Source organism: Plecotus auritus (genome assembly GCF_963455305.1).
Source record: "Plecotus auritus genome assembly, chromosome: 2".
In the NCBI taxonomy this organism is placed as follows: Eukaryota; Metazoa; Chordata; class Mammalia; order Chiroptera; family Vespertilionidae; genus Plecotus; species Plecotus auritus.
In genome coordinates this window covers 198,581,304-198,603,469 of record NC_137771.1, presented here as the reverse complement: position 1 = coordinate 198,603,469, position 22,166 = coordinate 198,581,304, and the positions used below count along the sequence as shown (strand labels likewise).

The 22,166-nt window shown below is 38.5% G+C and overlaps 1 protein-coding gene across 1 annotated transcript in view; it reads left to right on the top strand.

Annotated features, from left to right (window-relative positions):
* LOC308241306 (uncharacterized protein) overlaps nucleotides 1-22,166 on the top strand; it is a gene marked incomplete at both ends in the record, with an annotated part of 219,349 nt that overhangs the window by 88,648 nt on the left and 108,535 nt on the right. Inside the window, one exon of the mRNA XM_080654708.1 lies at nucleotides 21,684-21,803. Coding sequence (XP_080510834.1) covers nucleotides 21,684-21,803 — 120 coding nt within the window. The remainder of the gene's footprint in view (nucleotides 1-21,683; nucleotides 21,804-22,166) is intronic.

Below are 22,166 nucleotides of genomic sequence, written 5' to 3'. Positions count from 1 at the left end.
CAAGCCTTCTTGCTATCAAAGATATGAACACCCTTCACGCTTCCTTGATTAGGAACCTTTCTTAGGCCACTTAAAGTTATGCAAAAGAATGAAAGCTTTTCATGTAGCCTAGATTTACCTTCCTGAGCAAAATATTAGAGAGAGCAATTGGGATTAAGTTTAACACTGAGAGGTGGTAGAGCAAGGCTAAGACCCTATTATATACTGAAAATACACACACACACACCAGCTATTTTAACACAGTTAACAAAGAACAGATCCTTTGCAACTAAAATTATGCAGGTTTTATCTGAACACACTGTGCATGTTTTGAGTTGTGGATTATTCTGTGGCAGTCATTCAGTAGAGCCAGTAGAAAGAGACAGAGGCCATTTTGCTGAGCATCAGGGGAGGTGAGTGTGAATTTACCAGTGCAAGTTCATGGTCTTGTGATGGCTAGTTTATCACCTTTAACGTTCACAGTTTGCCAGCAATGAATAAATAACAACTAGCAATTTTGGAAAGAAGTGGGAAAATATTAACCTATGAAGGTTTCTTGCTTGTAGAAGTATGTGAGTGAACTAAGACTTGATGTATTATATAGTGAACATGAACTTCCAAAACTATGGATTTGCTACACTTGGGATGAAACTGGGAACATAGAGTTGTTTTCCTCTGGTATCCTAGTACACTTAGTAGGAAGACAGTCCCAAAGAAAAGCTACTTTCCAGCAACTATTGACATTAGCAATTACTCCGCTTAATTAAGTTTAGTGTTGAGATAAACAGATTCTCTGTGTACAGTCATCTAATCCTAATCCAGCAAAGGATGGACTTTTCTTCATTTGTTCAGCAAACATTTATGATCACCTCTTTTTGTTTGGCAGTAGGCATGACGGTGATTTTTCTACCCCTATGAAGGTATTCATTATAAATTTACTTAACAGCCCTGACTGGTTTGGCTCAGTGGATAGAGCGTCAGCCTGCAGACTGAAGGGTCCCAGGTTCGATTCCAGTCAAGGGCATGTACTGTGATTGCAGTCACATCCCCAGTGGGGGGGTGTGCAGGAGGCGGCTGATCAATGATGTTTCTCTCTCATCGATGTTTCTGACTCTCTATCCCTCTCCCTTCCTCTCTGTAAAAAATCAATAAAATATATTTTAAAAAAAATTACTTGACAGACTAGTCCAGCTGTAAACTGAATGTTGGTGGCAACACCTCTTTTCCTAGAAGTGTATCCAAGAATACTGAGTAAGGGAAGTGGGGTCCAGGAAGTGGGGCCATTGTACAACCCCTGACTTAGACTCTTAGCATGGTTTCATTTATTTCAAGTTAATATTTGGGACTTTGCTGTTGCACATATCAAAAGATATTGAGATTATTTAGATTACATTCACCTCTGTTTCCAGTTATGAAGTCAGATGGTTGAGATTTTATTGACTTAATCACATTGATCTGTCCTATTGTTACCATTGTAATCAGCTAGTTATTAATATTAGTAGGAAAAGCGAAGGAGAAGGCCAGACATAAGCATGGTCATCTGGGCAGCTTCACCAGGAAGCTGCAGTTTCACACTCCCCAGGATACTACCAGTCCATTCCTTGAAGATCACTTGCGGCACGGACTGGACAAAGGGGAAGATGGACACATGCCCAGTGAGTCAGTGACATAGGGAAGGTACTTGCCTGTCAGTCTAACCTGAGAACAAAGATAATTGGACAGAGGAGTGGAGCCACTGCATGCCTGAAGAAATTTGGGAATACATAATCCTAAGACAAAAGAGTTCTCTCTTGTTCCTCTGGCTTTGCTCCTGCTTCCTTGTACTCGCCCATGTTCCCTGCATAGCCATGTAGCCCTAGAAGCCACATGGCCCATGGCCACATGGACCTTATATACAATGGACTGCAGCTGGGAAAACAAGTTAACCTAGCCAGATGCTGGACTGGACTGTTCCAATGTGAAACAGATGCTCTGGGCAGTGGCTTTAATCCTAGCTCTGCTAGGGACTTTTTCCATGATGGGACAGAGGGATATAGGACCTTGGAAACTCAGGAGTTTAATTCCAAAGAATTAAAACTTTTTATGATACCTCATCCTCCTATGGGGCCTCCAGAAACTCTTTTTCCAGCAGCACCCCAGGAAGTCCACTTTCAGTGGCTATCTGGAGTCATGGAGGACACCCTACTGATAACACTATCTATATATATAGAAGGCTAAGTGTCCGTCCTTCCCTCCAACCAGTACCTATGATGCGCAATGACCACCAGGGGGCAGACGCTGTGACCAGTAGCTATGACGCACACTGACCACCAGGGGACAGACACTCAATGCAGGAGCTGCCGTGATGCGCACTGGCCCTTTAAAAATAAACGGCACCAGAGACCTGGCGCCGACAAACCAACACTCGGCTTCCCCCGAATGGGACACAGGCCCCACCACCACCCCAGAGCAACACCCCACCAAATTGTAGCCAACACTGCCAAGACCCCATGGGACAAAATGCGGCCCACAGCCAGCCCAGCCCAGAAACGGTTGCTGGGGGCATCAGGTAATGACGTCACATAGCAACACCCGACTTCCTCTCCCTAGCTACTAGCCTCCTTGGAGTTCTTTCTGCCCAGGAACCCAACTTGCTTTAAAGCCAGGTGCAAACATTTTACAATTTAACTAAATGTTTGTGAAGTGTTTTCCCATGCCTCATCTCATTTAATCTTCACAGAAGTCCTGGAGCAGGTAGAAAGAGACTGGGTAGAATCCTATTTTCTTTTCATTAGCCAAAAAAATGAAGATTTAGAAAGTTTAGACATTTTCTTCTAATTAACTTTCTTTTAATGTGCATGAATCTGTGCATTGGGCCATTAGTTTTTAATAGAAGTCCAAAAATCATACAATTGTGTCAAAGGAGTTGACTTTAGAAAATGTTAATCTTCCTGTGGGATGATTCATGGTTCACCTAAATTTTATCCAAAACCAACCACAAAAGTCATGGGTCAGCTGTAACAACATTTGCAGTGCTCAACAACAGAGCTGTGAGTTTGCTGATAATGTATCACTGTTCAAGGCAATGGAGAGAAAGCAAAAATGCTGTGATTTTTAAAACTATGATGTCTTAGAGACCAGAGGTGATTTTACCAAACATTTTGGCATCATGAAATGGTTACAAAAAAAATGAAAGTTGAAGATATACAAGGAAAGCTAACACAAAAGGTATACAGCCACCATCTAGTATCAGAGTTAAAGACTTGGGAGTAACAGGCACACCAACTGGCCTCCAATCCACACACAAATACACTGGCTTCACAGAGCAGTGTATAAGGCTTGACTGCTCTACTAGCAAAGTAGTTCAACTTTTTGTGAAGTAGGCCTTTTATTTGCTCATTACTGGAGGTTTGGGATAAAGGGCAAGAAGAAAAGCAGAAGAGGGTTTCTCTGTTGTCTAGATCTCAGATGTTTTCTGTATTATTCCTGATGTAATCCTTTGTTGTGCCTCAGTTTCTCCTTGTCAACTTGTCCTAAAATTATCTCCCTTAACTGAAAGCAAGAAACTCAGATCTCCATGCAGAAAGGAAGATGGGCTAGAAGAGATAGGGATGGGGATCAGAAGGATGACACAGAGAAGAAAATAGGATTAGCATGATTGACTTGCATTCTCCTAGGGCTGAGACATGGGCACCAGAACACAATAGAAAGACAATCACTGCTGTCTGCTACATGATCTTTTAGGACCCAGTTTATACTTTAACTTCCCCCAGATGCAAACATGCAACCCACAGACTTCTTCCATAAACACTCTTCTGATAACTTCTACACATGCATTCACTCATTCATATATTATTTAGAGTACATATTTTTTACTTCCTTTCATGTTCCTACCATTTTTCCCCTTTTCCTTTATTAAGTACATGATAAATATTTGTAGAAGATAAACTATAAAATACCAATGGGGGCCCAACCAGTGTTGCTCAGTGGTTGAGTTTTGAACCTATGAACCAGGAGGTCACTGTTTGATTCCTGGTCAGGGCACATGCCTGGGTTGTGGGCTCAATTCCCAGTGTGGGTGTGCAGGAGGAAGCCAATCACTGATTCTCTCTCATCATTGATGTTTCTATCTCTCTCTCCCTCTTCTTTCCTCTCTGAAATCAATAAAAATATATTTTAAAAAATACCAATGGGTAAAAAGAAAAATGAACTTTGCCTTTAATCCCACAACCTCAACACCAGCAGTTATTGGTTTCACTTTTGTCATATTATGGGTTCTTTGAAAAAATATATGTGCTCTTCTTGTTTTGTTTTGTGTTATTAATTCTGAGATCCTACTGGTTGTTATCCTAACTTTTTTTTCTTACTTAATATGTTATGAACATATTTATGTGTCAATTAAGATAATTCCACTACATAATTTCTAACAGCTGCATAATATTTCATTGAATGAATATGCAAAATGTCCTTATTCATTTTCTCATTATCAAATAACAAAGATTTTTACACTTTTATTTTTTAAAACAATGCTTCAGTGAATGCTTTTCTGTTTTTACAAATATCCTTCTATTTTCTTAAGCTAAATTCTTAAAAATACAGTTATGGAGTAAGTTACATAAAGCTATAATCATGAAACCATTTTTTATTCTACTGGGAATGTCAGTTCCATTTATTCTCAGCCTCACCAATTTGATGGGTCCATAGGTATCTGATTATTGTTTTTGTTTTCCCATTTCTTTATACATGAAAAATTTGTTTACATGTTTTTTTGGTCATTTGAATTAATTTTATATTATATTGTCTCAGTGCCATTTGTAATTTTTCTATGGGCATATGCCTTTTTGATACATATCTATATATATAATAGCATAAGCAACTATTACAACAAGACAACCAGATGACCACCTGGTAGCTATGATGCACACTGACCACCAGGGGGTCAGACACTCAATGCAGGAGATGGCACCTGGTGGTCAGTGCGCTCCCACAGCCAGCCAACCTCCCGCGGTCCTTCCTCCCAGCCAGCCTGCCCGATCAGCCCCGATTGGGATTGGGCAAGATGGCCCTGATTGTCCCTGATCTACAACCAGGCCGAGGGACCCCACCCATGCACAAATTCATGCACCAGGCCTCTAGTAATTATATAGTGGATATTAATGAACCCCTGAAAAATTAACATAGGTTCTAATATTTTTCTAATTTACTATTTGATTATTTTACATAGTTTATGAAAGTTTTTCTTGCCATTTTGTAGTATTTTCTTTTGTGTTACATATTTTGCCTTCATGTTTTTCCTCCAAATAGAATATTATGCTGAAATATTTCATATTGACCAAATTATGAAGTTTAAATTGTGAAAGCATTAATAATAAATTTCAAATATGTGAAATCTACTACTGAATGATAAAAGTATAGTTTTCTCTTAATATTTAGCACTCCACTGTATGGATTCCTATGTGCTGTTTTTACTTACAGCACTTTTAACACCAAATCCATGTATTTTCTACACCAAGGAATTCTCTAATGCTCTGCAGACACCAACTGGGTGTGCCACAAATCCATTCAATTCTGACATTAACTACCTGGAGTTAGCACAGATCCCACAGATTTAGGAACTCAGTCTCACAAGACTGCCCTAATTCAGATGCCAATCAAAAGTCCAGGCCTCCTATACTTCTGACCAGCTGGCTATAAACTTAGGGTTCCTATAATCCCCTCTTCCGTTTCAATAATTTTGCTAGAATGGCTCACACAATTGAGAAAGGCACTTTACTTATTATTAGCAGTTTATTTTACTAGTAAAGAATACAACTCAGGAACAGCCAAATGGAAGAGATGCATAGAGCAAGGTATTACAAGTAGGGAGCATAGAGTTTCCATGCCTTTTCTACGTGTGCCACCCTCCAGGCACCCTAATGTGTTCACCAACCAAATCTCTCCAAACCCCATTGTTTGTGTGTTTTTATGGAAGTTCCATTACATAGGCATGATTTATTGAATCCTTGGCCATTGGTGAATAACTCAATCTCCAGCCCCTCTGCCCCACTAGTTCCTGGAGTATGGGGTTTGAGGGTGTCGGGAGGGGATCGACATTTGTAACCCTCTAATCCTGTGGTTGGTTCCCCTGGCAACCAATCCTATCTTGAAGCTATCTAGGAACCTACCAAGGATCATCTCATTAGTAGGAGCTTATTATGAATAACAAAAGATGCTTCTCTCATTCCTATCAGTCAGGAAATTCTAAGGATTTTAGGAGTTTTTGGGATTAGGAGCCAGAGAATGAAGACCAAATGTATATTTTTATTATATCACAATATCACAATTGCCGTAGTTTATTTGACCAGTCCCTGATAAATAGACACTTCAGTTAACTGGTGTATAATATTTGGACATTTAATAATATCATATTATTTCCTTAGAATAAATTTCTAAATATAGAATAATTGAATGTCAAATATTTTTTAGACTTTTGAAGCATTTAACTAATCTGTCTTAAAGCAAGGGAACCAGTTTACATTTCCAGCAGTGTATAAGAGGACTAGTTCTTTCATATCTACCAACACAGGATATTGTGATTCTTGTTTATCTTGCATGTGTATAGTCAAAAATAATTTTATTAAATTATAATTTGTAAATGTAAAAGGTTTTATAAGGTGAGTAGAGGAATTGAATTTTAGGAAGCTTTGGAAGTCAGGTTGAGTTTAGATTTGATGTAGAAAAAAGATAGGGAAATTTGTATCTGTCCTTAGCTTAGAAGTGTTATAATAAAGTGTTGTTTTAGGAAAATCACTTTGATTAATGATTAATATGTTACAATGATTCAGTTATGATTAAATAAAGTTCAGCAAAGAAGAATTATAACTGAGTTGAGGATGCGATGAGAGATAAAAGAAGACATAAAGAGAAGAACATTTCAGGGTTTCCTATTTGGGAGTCAGGAATGATAGTAATATCATTATAATGACAGGGAAGTGAAAAGGAGAAGGCAATTAGTCTCGTGAATTTAAGATGCTGAAGGAATAGGGAGGTAGAGAGAATATTCACTTTGAGGGCCCATTGCAAGTTAAATAAGGAAGAGGCAAGCAGGGCAGAAGAGAGAGCGCAGAATTATCTCCATGATGTGCCTGAGAGAACATCAATAAATATCATGCTTGTACTTTTGGAATTGCAAACCAAGGTATAAGAGAAATGGGATAATGGACTGAATTTTTCAAAAAATGCATTGTAATTTGCTAGTTAGCTGAGTGGTTGGAGAGTAGAAAGAACAGTTGAGCAACCTTTGTTGAGGCCTTGAATCAGATAAAGAATCTTAGAGATTTTCTAGTTTAATAGTTTCCAAATTAAATGCTTATAGGAGATTTAAGATTTTGAAGAAGGTCACAGGAAGACACTGTGTGTGTGCACTTGCGTGTGTGTGCACTTGTATGTATGTGCATGTGTGAGAGGAGGGGAGAATATGGGTGTAGAACTGCTCCAGATTTTTTATTTACTATACTAGAGGCCTGGTGCATGAAAATTTGTGCACTTGGGGGGTCCCTCCACCCGACCTGTGCCCTCTTGCAGTCCAGGACCCCTCAGGGGATGCCCCCCTGCTGGCTTAAGCCCACTCCCTTGGGGATTGGGCCTAAGCTGGCAGTCAGGCATCCCTCTGGCAGCCCGGGAGCCCTTTGGGGATGTCTGACTAACAGCTTAAGACACAGTAGGACAGCCTTAGTGCTGCTGAGAAGGTGGGAGAGGTTTCCGCCACAGCCGCTGCACTCACAGCTGTCAGCCCGGCTGGTGGCTGAACAGAGCTCCCCCTGTGGGAGCACACTGACCACCAGGGGGCAGCTCCTGCATTGAGCATCTGCCACCTGGTGGTCAGTGCATGTCATAGTGACCAGTCATACCCTGTAGTTCTGCTATTAGGGTCAATTTGCATATTACCGTTTTATTATATAGGATAGCCAGAGAAACTCTACTTTTAACCATTTAGTATTTTAGGCTTTCCTGTAAGATTTTATTTTAAAAGGGTTATAGTGGCCTTAAAAGATTTGAAAACTAGTAAATTACAAATGGGTGAAAAATTGATTCTTGAAGAGACTAAATGACTTTTTAAAATTCATCAATTTGTTCATTTATCCAGTGACTTTTTAGTGAGTGCCTGCTTTGGGCCACAAACTGAGATAGGGATTAGAAGTACAGAGTAAATAAGAGCAAACAGTCAAAGGGGAGATCAAAACCGCCATGCAGATGGGTTTATAAATACAAAATAAGATGTCAGCGCAGGTCTTAGCTTAGACATCCTTCCAGTATTGTGTCCCACTGCCTTTCACCATGGGAATGGACTTGCCCAGACCCTGAAATGACATGTAAAACTGAATAAGAAATAAAAATAACCCCAAAGAAAGCATTATAAAGTTTAAGAAATTTTTTTTTAATATATTTTATTGATTTTTTACAGAGAGGAAGGAAGAGTGATAGATAGTCAGAAACATCGATGAGAGAGAAACATCGACCAGCTGCCTCCTGCACACCTCCCACTGGGGATGTGCCCGCAACCAAGGTACATGCCCTTGACCGGAATCGAACCTGGGACCTTTCAGTCCGCAGGCCGACGCTCTATCCACTGAGCCAAACCGGTTTTGGCAAGTTTAAGAATTTAAACAGGGCCTTACATATTTAAGTCAAAGAAAATGACTATTTCCAGATCATTAAAAATAATTATTTCCTGCTTCAGTGGTAGTGATCTTAATTTTGAAATTGTACCTTTCCTGTTTTCAGCAGACATTGACTTTTAGGTTCTACTATCATCAACTTCAAATTTGTATTGAATATACCGAGTCTCTCTCCACACCTCTCCTCTCCCTGTGGTCTTTTTGGTGTCATAGCATCTCTTGCCTCAGGAACTATTGACATACTGATAGCAGCAATGTCTACTGAGGTCCTTTTAACTTTTTCCTGGATCAATGTGTGCATGCAACTTATTTTATTTTTATGGCTTTACACTTTCTATTGAAGGATATTTGGCACAAATGGACAATAAAATAACACAAAAGAAAAATAATAGAAACTGCCTATATCACCATTTAGAAGTAACATTTTTTAATATATTGGTATATACCAAGACTTCTATTTACATAAATAAACATTCTTCTATGAGATACAATATACTCTATCTTCTATTTTATAATTTGTTTATGAAAATATTTTGTAATTATTTAATACCATAATCTAATTTTCTGCTATAATTTTAATGACTGCACTATAATAATAGCTCATATTTATTTAGAATTACCTTTGTGTCAGTCACCACTGAAAAGTAAATTTATGTGCATTATCTAATTTAAATTCACAGTAATTGTATAAAGTAGGCACTATCACCATTGCTATCTTAGAAAAGAGAAGATGAAACACAGTAGAGGTTGAATAATTGGCCCAAGATTTCATAGCATGGAAGTGGCAGAACCAGGAGATAAACTCAGGTACTAAAACTTTGAAACCCAACATTTTTCATGCTGACTCTATAATGCATAATATACCATTGTTTTCATAATTACATTATTCCAATTTCCTGGTGGTGGATATTTAGATTTGCAAATTTTAATTTATTTTAAAGAAAATTACAAAAAATATTCTTATTGATAAATATTTGCCTCCCATTCATGATAATTTATTTAAGATAAACTCTGTTTAAATTTGTTAGGATCCAAGGGTTATTTGCACAATTTATGACATCTAATTTTTATGGAAACATAAATCTTCAGGCAGCCCAGCCTAACAGACAGACTGAAAGGTGGAAGCAATAGAACAATAAATTCAAATCTTTTCTTGATTTCTCAAAAATCACATCACCACTATGTATCTTGTGGGAAGCAAGCTAATAATCCTGTTCTGCCCTTAGAGCTATGAAATAATTTTGAAGACTAAAAGGTCATTCATATGAATTCAAATTTGACAAAATCTTTAAGACGCAGGTGCCCTGCATATATAATGGGCTTTCTCAGTAAGGCTGTGAGGACTGATTAGTCCACATCTGAAAAATGTCCCTTGTTTCCTATTTTTGTGTGATATTTGACCTAAGGAGATGTTCCTCTGAGTCCTTTGATAATTACAGGGATGATATGAAGCTGAGTAAATGACATATTGCAGGATTAAGGTCAAATGGTCTTCACTGACCTATTGTGCCTTTTGCAAATACATCAGGACATTATATTTACCATTGCATCAGTAGGATTTCCAAATGTGCCTATTTTCAATATTGGTATGACTTAAAATGCCTTTTTAAATAGAAATAATTGATGGCAGAGAGTAAACTGCAGTAGCACTTTGGAAATATTTCAATTTTTTATACTTTAACATTTTTCAAACCAAAAATTAAAAGACCTAGCAAATGTATGTATATATATATATACATATATATATATAAAATTTCCTTGAGGAGTCTAGTATCCCACTGCTGCCACTGTTCTCAACCTCCTGCCTTCCTGTGTTTATGCATCATAATTATGGATTGGGTTCAACCTTCTCAAGTGTAGTTTTTCCCATTGATCACCTTGTGTTATTAGACAAGCAGTACAACCTAATGGTCTACATCAAGCATTTCAAACTCGCGGCTGGTGGGCCGCATGCATCATGTATGCGATTTTGACATGCTTGGTCTACAGGACTGTGTGGTCAGATAAGTCTGGGTTGGAGTCCCAGCTCCCTCACTCACTGGGATGATAAGCATTTATCTAAATCTTTAGTATTTCCTCATCTCTGGTTTGGGCATAATACTCATACATCTACACTAATAAAAGAGAAATATGGAAATTGACCATACCTTCACAATGCCAACCAGCCAATCAGGAGTGAGTATGCAAATTAACCCAACAAAGATGGCGGGTTAATTTGCATACGCAGGTGCCAAGTAGCTGGGGGTGGGGCGGGACGCAGGCATTCTGCACTGCCCCAGCTGCTCTGGGCCTCTGGGCAGCGTGAGAAGGCGGAAAGGTGGCTCCGGGCCTGAGCGAAGGTGGTGCTGGTAGCCAGGGGAAGGAAGGCCCATTCTTGCATGAATCTTTGTGCATCAGGCCTCCAGTATATCATAAGCTTGTGGATGAAGATTAAATAGGAAAATGCATGTAAAGAGCTTAGTAAGTTGCCAGACTCACAAGAAATGGCTAGAAAGCTAAAGCAGAAAGAATACATGTCAGCTGCAGGGTCACAAAACTGTTTCTTGACAGAGTCAGGACTGGAATTCAGTCTTACTGATAATGCCAAATCCTATGCTCAAATCACAAATACCTAAACTGGTCAACCTTCCAAAGGCCTCACCTTGCAGGTTCTCATTGCTTGCTTACTGAGATTTATGAATCAATTTCTGTACATGCTCAAACTTTTCCTTCATCCCATTTTCCCCAAGAAGAAAAGCCCCATTTCCTTTTTAGCTTTTCTGTCCCTTTTATTCATTGTTGTCGGCTAAATTTAATTCTATCTCTTTGCCAATTATTTTCTGAAGCCCTCATCAGCTGGGTACATTGCCCTTTATAAGATACTAGTAGCCCTGCACATGAATCCGTGTGCCAGTAGCTCACTGCCGCCCTCCTGTAGCTCTCTGCCTGCTGCCCCTCCCTCTTGTAGCTCCCCCCACTTCCCCCTCATAGCTTGCTGCTCTGTCCCCTCCTGTAGCTCTCTGCCGCCTGCTTGTAGTTCACTGCCCCATCCTCCTGCATGGTCATTACATGGTCAGTCTTTACGCTGCATGGCGTAACAGATAATTAGCATATTCCTCTCTTATTATATAGGATAATGGTTAGCAGCCCATCTCTAAAGCTATCATGAGAGAGAGCACCCAGGGTCTCTCCCTCCAATATAGTGTAAGAGTTAGAAACAGGTTCTGAATTCAGCTACATGGGTTTAAAGCCCTCTTTTTTTTTTTCACAAATCCCAAGTCTGTCACTTTTTACCTTTGAGACTTTGAATATGCTTTCTTGCTTCAGTTTCTTAATCTATAAAATGGAGATTAAATTGTACCTACTTCACTGAGTTGTTGTGAAGATTAAATTATTGAATATATGTAAAGCCCTTCCTTAAAACAGTGCGTAGTGCCGAAACCGGTGTGGCTCAGTGGATAGAGCATCGGCCTGTGGACTGAAGGGTCCCGGGTTTGATTCCGGTCAAGGGCATGTAACTTGGTTGCGGGCACATCCCCAGTGGGAGGTGTGCAGGAGGCAGCTGATCGATGTTTCTCTCTCATCGATGTTTCTAGCTCTCTATCCCTCTCCCTTCCTCTCTGTAAAATATCAATAAAATATATTTAAAAAGCCCTAACCGGTTTGGCTCAGTGGATAGAGCGGTTGCGGGCACATCCCCAGTGGGAGGTGTGCAGGAGGCAGCTGATCGATGTTTCTCTCTCATCGATGTTTCTAGCTCTCTATCCCTCTCCCTTCCTCTCTGTAAAATATCAATAAAATAAATTTAAAAAGCCCTAACCGGTTTGGCTCAGTGGATAGAGCGTCGGCCTGCGGACTCGGGGGTCCCAGGTTCGATTCCAGTCAAGGGCATGTACCTTGGTTGCAGGCACATCCCCAGTAGGGGGTGTGCAGGAGGCAGCTAATTGATGTTTCTCTCTCATCGATGTTTCTGGCTCTCCCTCTCCTTCCCTCTCTGTAAAAAATCAATAAAATATATTTTAAAAATATATATATTAAAAAAAATAAAAAACAGTGCGTAGAACATATTAAGCCCTATATAAACATTATCCATAATTTTAATAAGTATCTCTAATTATTATAATAATCACTATTATTTAAGATTTCCAAATGTAGCTCAGAGCTATTATGTCTTCCAAATTCATCTCCTTGCTTCCTGCTACCATCCAGTAAATATTTGTCCTCATCTTACTTGAATGATGTATTGAACAAATATGTAAGAAGTGCCTATATCTATACTTAGCACAAGGGAAACTCTCATAAATTCTAGCCCTTTTTGTTGACTCTCCACCCCTCAGCAGTTTGCTCTTGACTTTCTTCTTGAAAGTTTCTTCCTTCATATTTTGAGGACTTAATCTTTCCTGATCCCGGTTCTTTTCCTAGTACTTGATCTTGTCCTACACTTTTCCCTTATGTACTTGTTCATTTCCCCATACAGTATAAACTCCTGGAGAGCAATGGGAATACTTTATCTTTTTCTCCTAGTACCTTACACATGGTAAGAATTTAGTAAATCTTTGCTGACTTTAGTATTTGTCTTGAGTCTCTTAACTCCCTACATAAGAATTCTTTATTTCCCTAACTCCAGTCAGGTTTAGGTATATACTCTAGAGTTGAATACCACTCATAGTTGTTTTACTTCAAATATCTTAAATTCTAAAATCTCTCTTTCTGATACTAGCTTATTATTTTTTGTTTATTTCAATTTCTCTCTTTATTATATTTAAACTAATAATGCCTGACACTTATTGAGCCCCTATAATATTCTGGTACAGTATTAGTTTCTTTGCATAGGTTGCTTTACTTAACATTCATAATAATCCCATAATTAGTATTATGCTTGTTTTACAGATAAGGGACTTAAGGCTTCAATAAGTCAAGTGATTGTCTCAAGGTCACAGAGCTAGTGGCTTGGGCAGAGTCAGGCTACGCGTTGATGTCCCTTTGATCTTTTCTCTATGCCATTTTGAAAGTTTAGCATGTTAAATGTCAACATGAATATTCTAGGCAATAATTATTATAGCAATTCTGAGAAATAGAAAATTTTAAATTATATATTAACTTTTAAAAGAATGTTTAGCTCCTGTCCATTGATTTCCCCATTGCCTCTATTAATGCTTCACAAAGCTGTCTCCAAGTACCTCTGAGAATGTGGCATTTGACTACCAGACCTCTTGTCAGAGCTAACTGCAATTGTGTTAGAAATTGGCTCTCCAGCTGGGCTGGGCTGCAGTTAGGAAACATGATTGTAGATGGTGAACTGCCACTGCTGGGATGTGAACCAGACATGAATGTTAAGCAATAGTATCCACAATTTGCAACCCAGGAACTGCCAAATTGACAGCTAGACTAAACTATAGCAGCATAGGAAGATGTGGCTGGTTTCTCCGTGCAGTCAATACAAAGTCTTATATTGTACTTTGATGAATACAATCGTACTGTCCCATAAACTGGGATGCTGTCGATTATGAATCTCAATTAGATTCTTAGTGAGCATTTCATGTCTGATCGCCCTTGTAAGCCTCATAATGACCCTAACTCTGGTTGGTTTGGATTAGTCTTTAAAGGGAAAATGTAGTTCATTAAGCGTGTAGAAGCTCCAAAGGCAGCCACGCTTCTCTCCATGCACTAAATAGATGTCTTGCATTTTATCTAGGACCAGATGAAAGGGATCCATAATGCTGAGCTAGAAATAAGATTTGACTCACTGAGGACTTGAACAGATATAGTGAATGTATGAAATGAATATTAGTTAGAGCAAAACTTAAAAGGACAATCTAAAGGTTTGGGGGATTTTCTGTCTCTTTTTAAAGAGCATGTGCCAAATATTGTTTTATCTCATTTTTGCTTTGAGGATTTATTTATTTCAGGCTTGAAATAGCAATTTGGTATTTTACCAGAGAGAAAATTTACTTGCCTTCCTCACCATCCTTTCACTTATTGAGTTGTCATTTATTTCCTTCATGCAAGGGACATTTTCACATTCCTAATACGTGGCAGGCCCTGGGATTGGAAATGAATTCTTGGATACGAAAGTCAGAGGTCTCTCCTGGTCTGGCAAGGGAGATAAGTGTGCAAGTATAGCAGCACAGTAGTAAAGGTGTGCGTAAAATGTTAGGGGAACCCACGTGAATAGCACCTAAGCCAGCCCAAAGGTGTGGAGAGGGCTTTTCCAAGGTAATAACACCTAACTTTTGAAAGAAGAGTAGGAATTGATCCAAAGAAGAGAAGTGCCAAGGTCCTATTATACTCTACATTGTATAATTACTGCACAAATGGAGACCCCATTATATTTCAATATCAACAATTACAGAACCTATCAGAATTTTAGAGTGCATATTTTTAATACCATGTGTTCAAGTAATTTTTCTCAGCAAAATATTTCTTGGGCCAGAACATGTTTCCTGATAAAATGCCATTATATTTTCACGTATAAAGATGTGCACTGTTTAGCCGCATGGGTACTTTGTTAAACAAACCCTAGGAGTAGAATCATTGGCTCTGAATCATGTTTGAAAGTCAAGAAGTTAGAATCTAAAGAGCGATGAAATCAGGGACTCTAACTAGTAAGTGCCTTTAACAAATGCTCTTGGGCCTATAGGAATGTGCATAGAGGTTACCAATATATATTTCTGAGAAAGTGATTTCTCCCCATGACATCTTAATCCTGTCTTTAACTGCCAGAATTCTGGTTCCTGGAAAAATTCTGGGCTGTTTGAAATTTGTGTAACTGATTATAATAAAATAATGTTTAGCTGCTTTAGTGTACATTTGCACAAATTCTAAAAGTGTACTTGCCTTACAAATTGAGAAGTGTAAAATGGCCCATATAGTTTGCAAGGTAGATACATGTTTAATTTTATAAATAAGTCAAAACTATCTCTCTAGCTGTACTTGCAATACATCTTCTGAATAGTAGAATTATATGGAAAAGATACATTTGAGATAAATATTATAATTAGAGCCAACTTTTGAATTGTTAAAACTTATTTTTATCTCATAGTTTTTAAAAACCCAAATAAGATTTGAAGTCATATTGAGAATACATAAAATATATTTTTTGCTCAAACATTTTCCAAAATTGTGACTAATAATCATTTTTTAAATGATTTCCAGAATTTGAGCTGTTCATGATAAATTACTATATATTATTTTAAACTGCTGTTAAACTAACATTTTAGTGAAATATGTTAGTTTATCCATACGAATTACCTTGTTATTTATGTTCTTCAAGTTCCATAGGAAGTGAAAAAGAAACAGCAATTTCTTTTTAATTTGAAACATCTTAAGTGTGTATAAGCATGTAAGATACTGAGGGATTTAAGATTGCAAAGTCAGTGAAAGATTTTATCCCTCGTGCATTCAGAGTTACTATTTTGAAATGAAGCATTTTCTTAATAATACACATATTTTTATAATCTTCATTAAAGAGATTATTACACCAAAATTCAGGAGATCTGGAATTTTTACTTTTGACTTATCCACTTAAAATCTTCATTGGTTTACTATTGAACTTACTAGTAAAATAAATTTCAACAAGACACAGGCAGTCATTTTTATCTTTTCTTCTCCTTTATGTAATGGGCTTTTCTTTGTCCTTTGGATTCTATTAAGATTTTCTCTTTATTACTCGTTTTCATCCATTTGTTCATGAAGTATCATGGTTCAGTTTTCTCTGTTTTTATTCTGCTTGGGTTTATTGAAACTCTAGAGTATGTGGGTTTAATTTTCTTCAAATTTGGAAAATTGGTTATTTTCTTTCAAAGTTTTTTTTTTTCTTTTTCTAATTCTTCTCTCCTTCTGAGATTCTAGTTATATTATATGTTTTTCCCCACTGGTCACTGAAGTTCTGTGTATTTTGTTTTCATATTGCTTTGCTTTTTTCATTAAACTTTTTTTGGAGATAATTTTAGGTTCATCTGCAGTTTTATCAGATAACATAGAGAGAGCTCACGTACACTTTCCAGTTTCTCCCAATGGTGACATCTTGCAAAATTACAATACAATATCACAACCAGGATATTGATATTGACACGGTCAAGATTTTCAGACCTTTTTTTTATTAACACAAGGATCCGTCATGTTGCCATTTAACAGCCATTATCATTTTCCTATCATGCATATTCCCTCCCTAACCTCTGACAAATACTATGTTATCCATTTCTATAATTTGTCATTTCAAGAATGTTACATAAATAGAATTACATAGTATGTAACTATTATGGATTAGCTTTTTTCACTCAGCATAATTCTCTTGAGATTCATCCAAGTTACTGCTTGTAGCAGTAGTTTATAGTATTGCATGGTATGGATATGCCAGTTTATTTATACATTTTTATCTGGATTGATGTCAGTTTTAGTGGTATTAATAAGGCTGATGTTTTTCTAAAAGTTTTTTTAGTTATTTTTTACATTTACGTTTTTAATCTATTTTTTTGTTGTTAAGTTTTTGTAAGATCTGAAATTTAGGTCAAGATTTATTTGGTTGCCTATACATTTGTTAAAAAGGTTATCTTTCTTCATTAAATTGCTTTTGACAGTACTGGGATTTGCTATAGGGAAGTTATATTTAGCCCTTTTCTGGAAGGGTAACAACACCTTATAGTTAAAGACCTTAGGCATTAATGACAATAGGAAATTAAAGTAAGTTTAAAGAAAAGGTTCCCAGATGTAGTGGTTGATGAGAAAAGCATATCAAAGATAATTAAAATCTACTTTATAATCTTGCTTCTGGTAGAATCAATCCCTCATTCTTCAAGGGTAAGAGGAGACATTGCCTACTCATTGTCTTGAGAGCTGGTGATAGGGGGTATGGATTAAAAATATCAAGTTTCTAATATAAATATAGCTGTATAGGTCAACATCTTCTTCTCACCCAGTGACAAAACATACAGATGCAATGAAGGAAACAAACAAAACCAAAAAGGTCCAGCAAAGATGGAGGAGAGGGTCAAATTGTGGGGGCAGATTGAATCTTTAGACTTAAATTTAAGAGTTTCATAGAGAGCTGATACTAGGCAGAAGCAGCACAAGTAGGAAAAAGACAGGGAAAGGTAAGAATAAAAGGAAAGCAAATACAAATATTAGTATAGAAATTAATGAATAGAGAATAGAAAAATAAGAGAGAAAATTAATATAACCCAAAATTGGTTCTTTGAAAAGATAAATAAAACTGACAAACCTTTAGCTAGAGTGACAAAGGAAAAAAAGAGAGATGACTCAAATTATTTAAAACATGAATGAAAGAGGGAATATCACTACTGACCCTCAGGAAATAAAAAAGAGAATAAGGTAACACTGAACTGTATCACAACAAATTGGATGACTTGGATGAAATGAACAAGTTCTTAGAATGACAAGAACTATTGAAACAGACTTCTAAAAAACAGAAAATCTGGTTAGATGTATAATAAGTAGAGAGATAGAATTAGTAATTTTTAAAACTTCCCATTAAGAAAAGCTCAGGCCCAGATGGTTTCAATGGTGAATTATTCCAAGCATTTAAAGAAGAATTAATGTAAGCTCTTCACAAATTATTTCAAAATGTAGAAAAGGAGAGGACACTTCCCAACTCATTCTATAGGGCCAGTATTATTACCCTGATACAAAAACTGGACAAGGATTTAACAAGAAAGGACACTGCAGACCAATATGAATATGAATATGAATATAAATCCTATATAATAAAAGGCTAATATGCAAATCGACCGAACGGCAAAACGACCGTTTGCTATGATGCACACTGACCACCAGGGGGCAGACGCTCAATGCAGGTGCTGCACCCTGGTGGTCAGTGCACTCCCACAGGGGGAACGCCACTCAGCCAGAAGCCAGGCTCAAGGATGGCAAGCACAGTGGCAGTGGCAAGAGCCTCTTGCCTCCGTGGCAGTTGGACATCCCCTGAGGGCTCCCAGACTGTAAGAAGGTGCAGGCTGGGCTGAGGGACCACCCCCCCCCCATTGCATGAATTTCATGCACCAGGCCACTAGTCCCATATAATAAAAGAGTAATATGCAAATTGACCATACCTCCACTATACCCACAAGCCACGCCCATCAGCCAATCAGGAGTGAGAATGCAAATTAATCCAACCAAGATGGCTGCGGCCATGGAGCGAGCAGGAGGCTTGGGTTTCCCCGGTAGTGGAGGAAGCCAAGTTTCTGCACACCCTGGCCGGCTTAGGCCTCCACTCAAGGCTACAAAGTTTCAATTATCGAAGATAAATAAATCCAAGATATGAGGGCCTCTGCTTGGGTTGCTGAGGGGCATGGCCAGCCTGCAAACCACCACAGGCCCCTCGCCCAGGCTGCCCCATGCCCCAAGGGAACCCCCACCCTGATCCGGGACACCCTTCAGCTGGCCCCCACCCATGCACCAGGCCTCTATCCTATCTAATAAAAGAGTAATATGCAATTGACCATCACTCCAACACACAAGATTGCTGCCCCCATGTGGACACAAGATGGCCAGCAGGGGAGGGCAGTTGGGAGGGACCAGGCCTACAAGGGAGGGCAGTTGTGGGCTATCAGGCCAGTAGGAGAGGGCAGTTGGGAGGGATCAGGCCTACAAAGGAGGGCAGTTAGGGGTGACCAGGCCTTCAGGGGAAGGCAGTTAGGGGCAAACAGGCTGGCAGGTGAGCAGATAGGCATCAATCAGGCTGGCAGGGGAGTGGTTAGGGGGTGATCAGGCTGGCAGGCAGAAGCAGTTAGGGGCAATCAGGAAGGCAGGCAGGCAAGCAGTTGGGAGCCAGCAGTCCTGGATTGTGAGAGGGATGTCCGACTGCCCGTTTAGGCCCGATCCCGGTAACGGGCAGTCGGACATCCCTGGAGGGGTCCCAGATTGGAGAGGGTGCAGGCTGGGCTGACGGACACCCCCGCCCCCATGCATGAATTTCGTGCACCGGGTCTCTAGTGTAAATATAAATATCCTCAACAAAATACTAGGAAACCACATCCAAAAATGTATAAAATGGAATATACACTATAATCAAATAGGATGTATCTCAGGAAAACAAAGTCAGTTCAACATCTGAAAATCAATTGATGTCATATACCATATCGATAGAATAAAGGACAAACACACATTATCATCTCAATATATGCAGAGGGGAAAAACACACTACAAAATCAAATACCCTTTTGTGGTAAAGATAACTCAATGAACTGGAAATAAAAGAGAACTTCTTTAACCTGATAGATGAAACCTATATAACACACAGTGAACATTATACTTAACTAGAGGCCCAATGCACGAAGATTCGTGCAAGAACATGCCTTCCTTCCCCTGGCTGCTGGCACCACTTTCACTCTGGCTGGAGCTGCCTTTCCGTTCCAGCCCAGAGCCGCCTTTCTGCCTTCCCATGCTGCCCAGAGGCCCAGAGCAGATAGGGGGGTGTGGAATGCCTGCATTGTCACCATGGCAACGACGCAAGTGTTCTGCCCCTCCACTTGGTGCCTGCATATGCAAATTAACCCACCATCTTTGTTGGGTTAATTTGCATACTCACTCCTGATTGGCTGGTGGACATCGCAAATGTACGGTCAATTTGCATCTTACTCTTTTATTAGTGTAGATTAGGGAAATTTTTTACACAAAATCAGGGAAGACAAGAATCTGTTCACACCACTTCTTTCAACATTGTACTTAGTGGAAGTTCTAGCCAGAGCAAAAAGGATAAGAAAATAAAATAAAAATCACCCCAATTAGAAAAGAGGAGTTAAAATAACTCTATTTGGTGATGAAATCATCTTGTATGTAGAATATATTAAGGAATCCACTTACAAAAATATTAGAACTAATAAAAAATTAATCATAGTTACAGGAAATAAGGTCAACATATAAAAATCAAGTAGATTTCTATGCACTAGCAAAGAACAATCTGAAAGTAAAATTTTAAAAAAGCTCTATTTATAATAACATTAAAAAGAATAAAATGAGTAAGAACAAATTTAACAAAACAATGCAAACAATTATATACTGAAAACTCTAAAATATTGTTGAAATTAATTAAAGACCTAAAATAAATGGAAATACTCCTCCTAATTGGTCTGCATATTTGACTCAACCTCTCCCTACATAAAAGCAAGGAACAAAACAATGTCTATTGCATCTGAGATGATAGATAGATGATAGATAGATGATAGATATTTGTATTACTTATATTTTCATAGTCTGGAAGGATTTACAAGAAATGCATGAAAGCATTTATTTATGGTAGTGATTGGATTAAAAGGGGAGAACGTGGAGATAAGGTAGCTTTATACATTATTTTGCTCTTCGTATTGTGCTATATATTTTTTACATATGAGGGAGGGCAAGAGTAGAAATTCTGCAGTCCCACCCTAGCAGCCTTTAATGTAGACAAGGCTGGGTTCCCAAAGTCAGACCAGAATCACTTCACCCATAAATTCGGTAAGCTCTGTGTGGAGATGTTCCTGATAGGATGTGTGGCCTCACATTAGTTTGGATATTCAGAGACTAAAACTCATACTAAGACAGGAGCAAGTGAGGGAGAGAAGGAGGCCAGCTGACTAATTCCAGAGGGATCTGAACTTCTTTCTTTCATTTCCATGGCAGCTGTAGCTAAGACTTGCCCCTGTCTCTCCATTTGACCTTGTCTCACACACGTGAGGCAGAGAAGGTGTAGAGGTGGTAAAAAGGTTTGTTTAAGGATGATTCTGCTGCTCAAAGTTGTAGAAAAGATGGAGAGAGAAGGTGAGGGAAGAGCAAAGGTGTATGGAAAATTTCTGCTGACTCTATTTAACTTTGGGCAGCAGGTATACTTTTGGAAAGAGTGAAATTAAGCTACTTCTTCTTTGGCCTTGATCCATGTTTCGATTTGTTCAGACTTTGGAGTTCAGGTCACACAGTGGGAAATGTTTTGATGAATTAGTTGCATCTGAAGTGGGAAAGAATTTTCAAGTGTCCTCACCATCTTTATGTGAGGAACCCAGTGGCCCCAGTTCCCTCTTTACCTTTCTCCACCCTTCCACTCTATATAACTTTCTCAAGTTAATTAATTGCAAACTATCACTGCTTAATTGCTTTTAGAGATGGACCCCTGCACAGGTGCTAATGGATGTGCCCACATCTGTCAGAGTGAGAATGGAGTGGTCAGGTGTGCCTGTCACCCAGGCTACCAGCTGTCTGAAGACAAAAAGGCCTGCAGAGGTAGGAAAATGAATCTGATAGCTTAATTATGTAATTGTTTGAAATTTTGTGGTAATGCAGTTTGAATAGTTAGAGCAGCTAGGAGAAAGGTGTTTTCATTTATGCTTAAAAGGGAACATTTATACTCTAATCATTCTGAAAAGTATTTTATGATACTATAAAAACTCAGAGACATTTTTAATTACAAAGAAAAGGTCTGGGGTAGCTTCAGAATTAATGTGTTTTGGTTTCTGTTTCTCATTCTGAAGTGAGTTCCAGAATTAATATCTCAAAACCTTCCATAACCACACCGGGAAGTTTTTCATTTTATTTTAGGCTATAGAAGGTATGGATAACCTTTGAAAACCAAGTATGTCCAAAAGA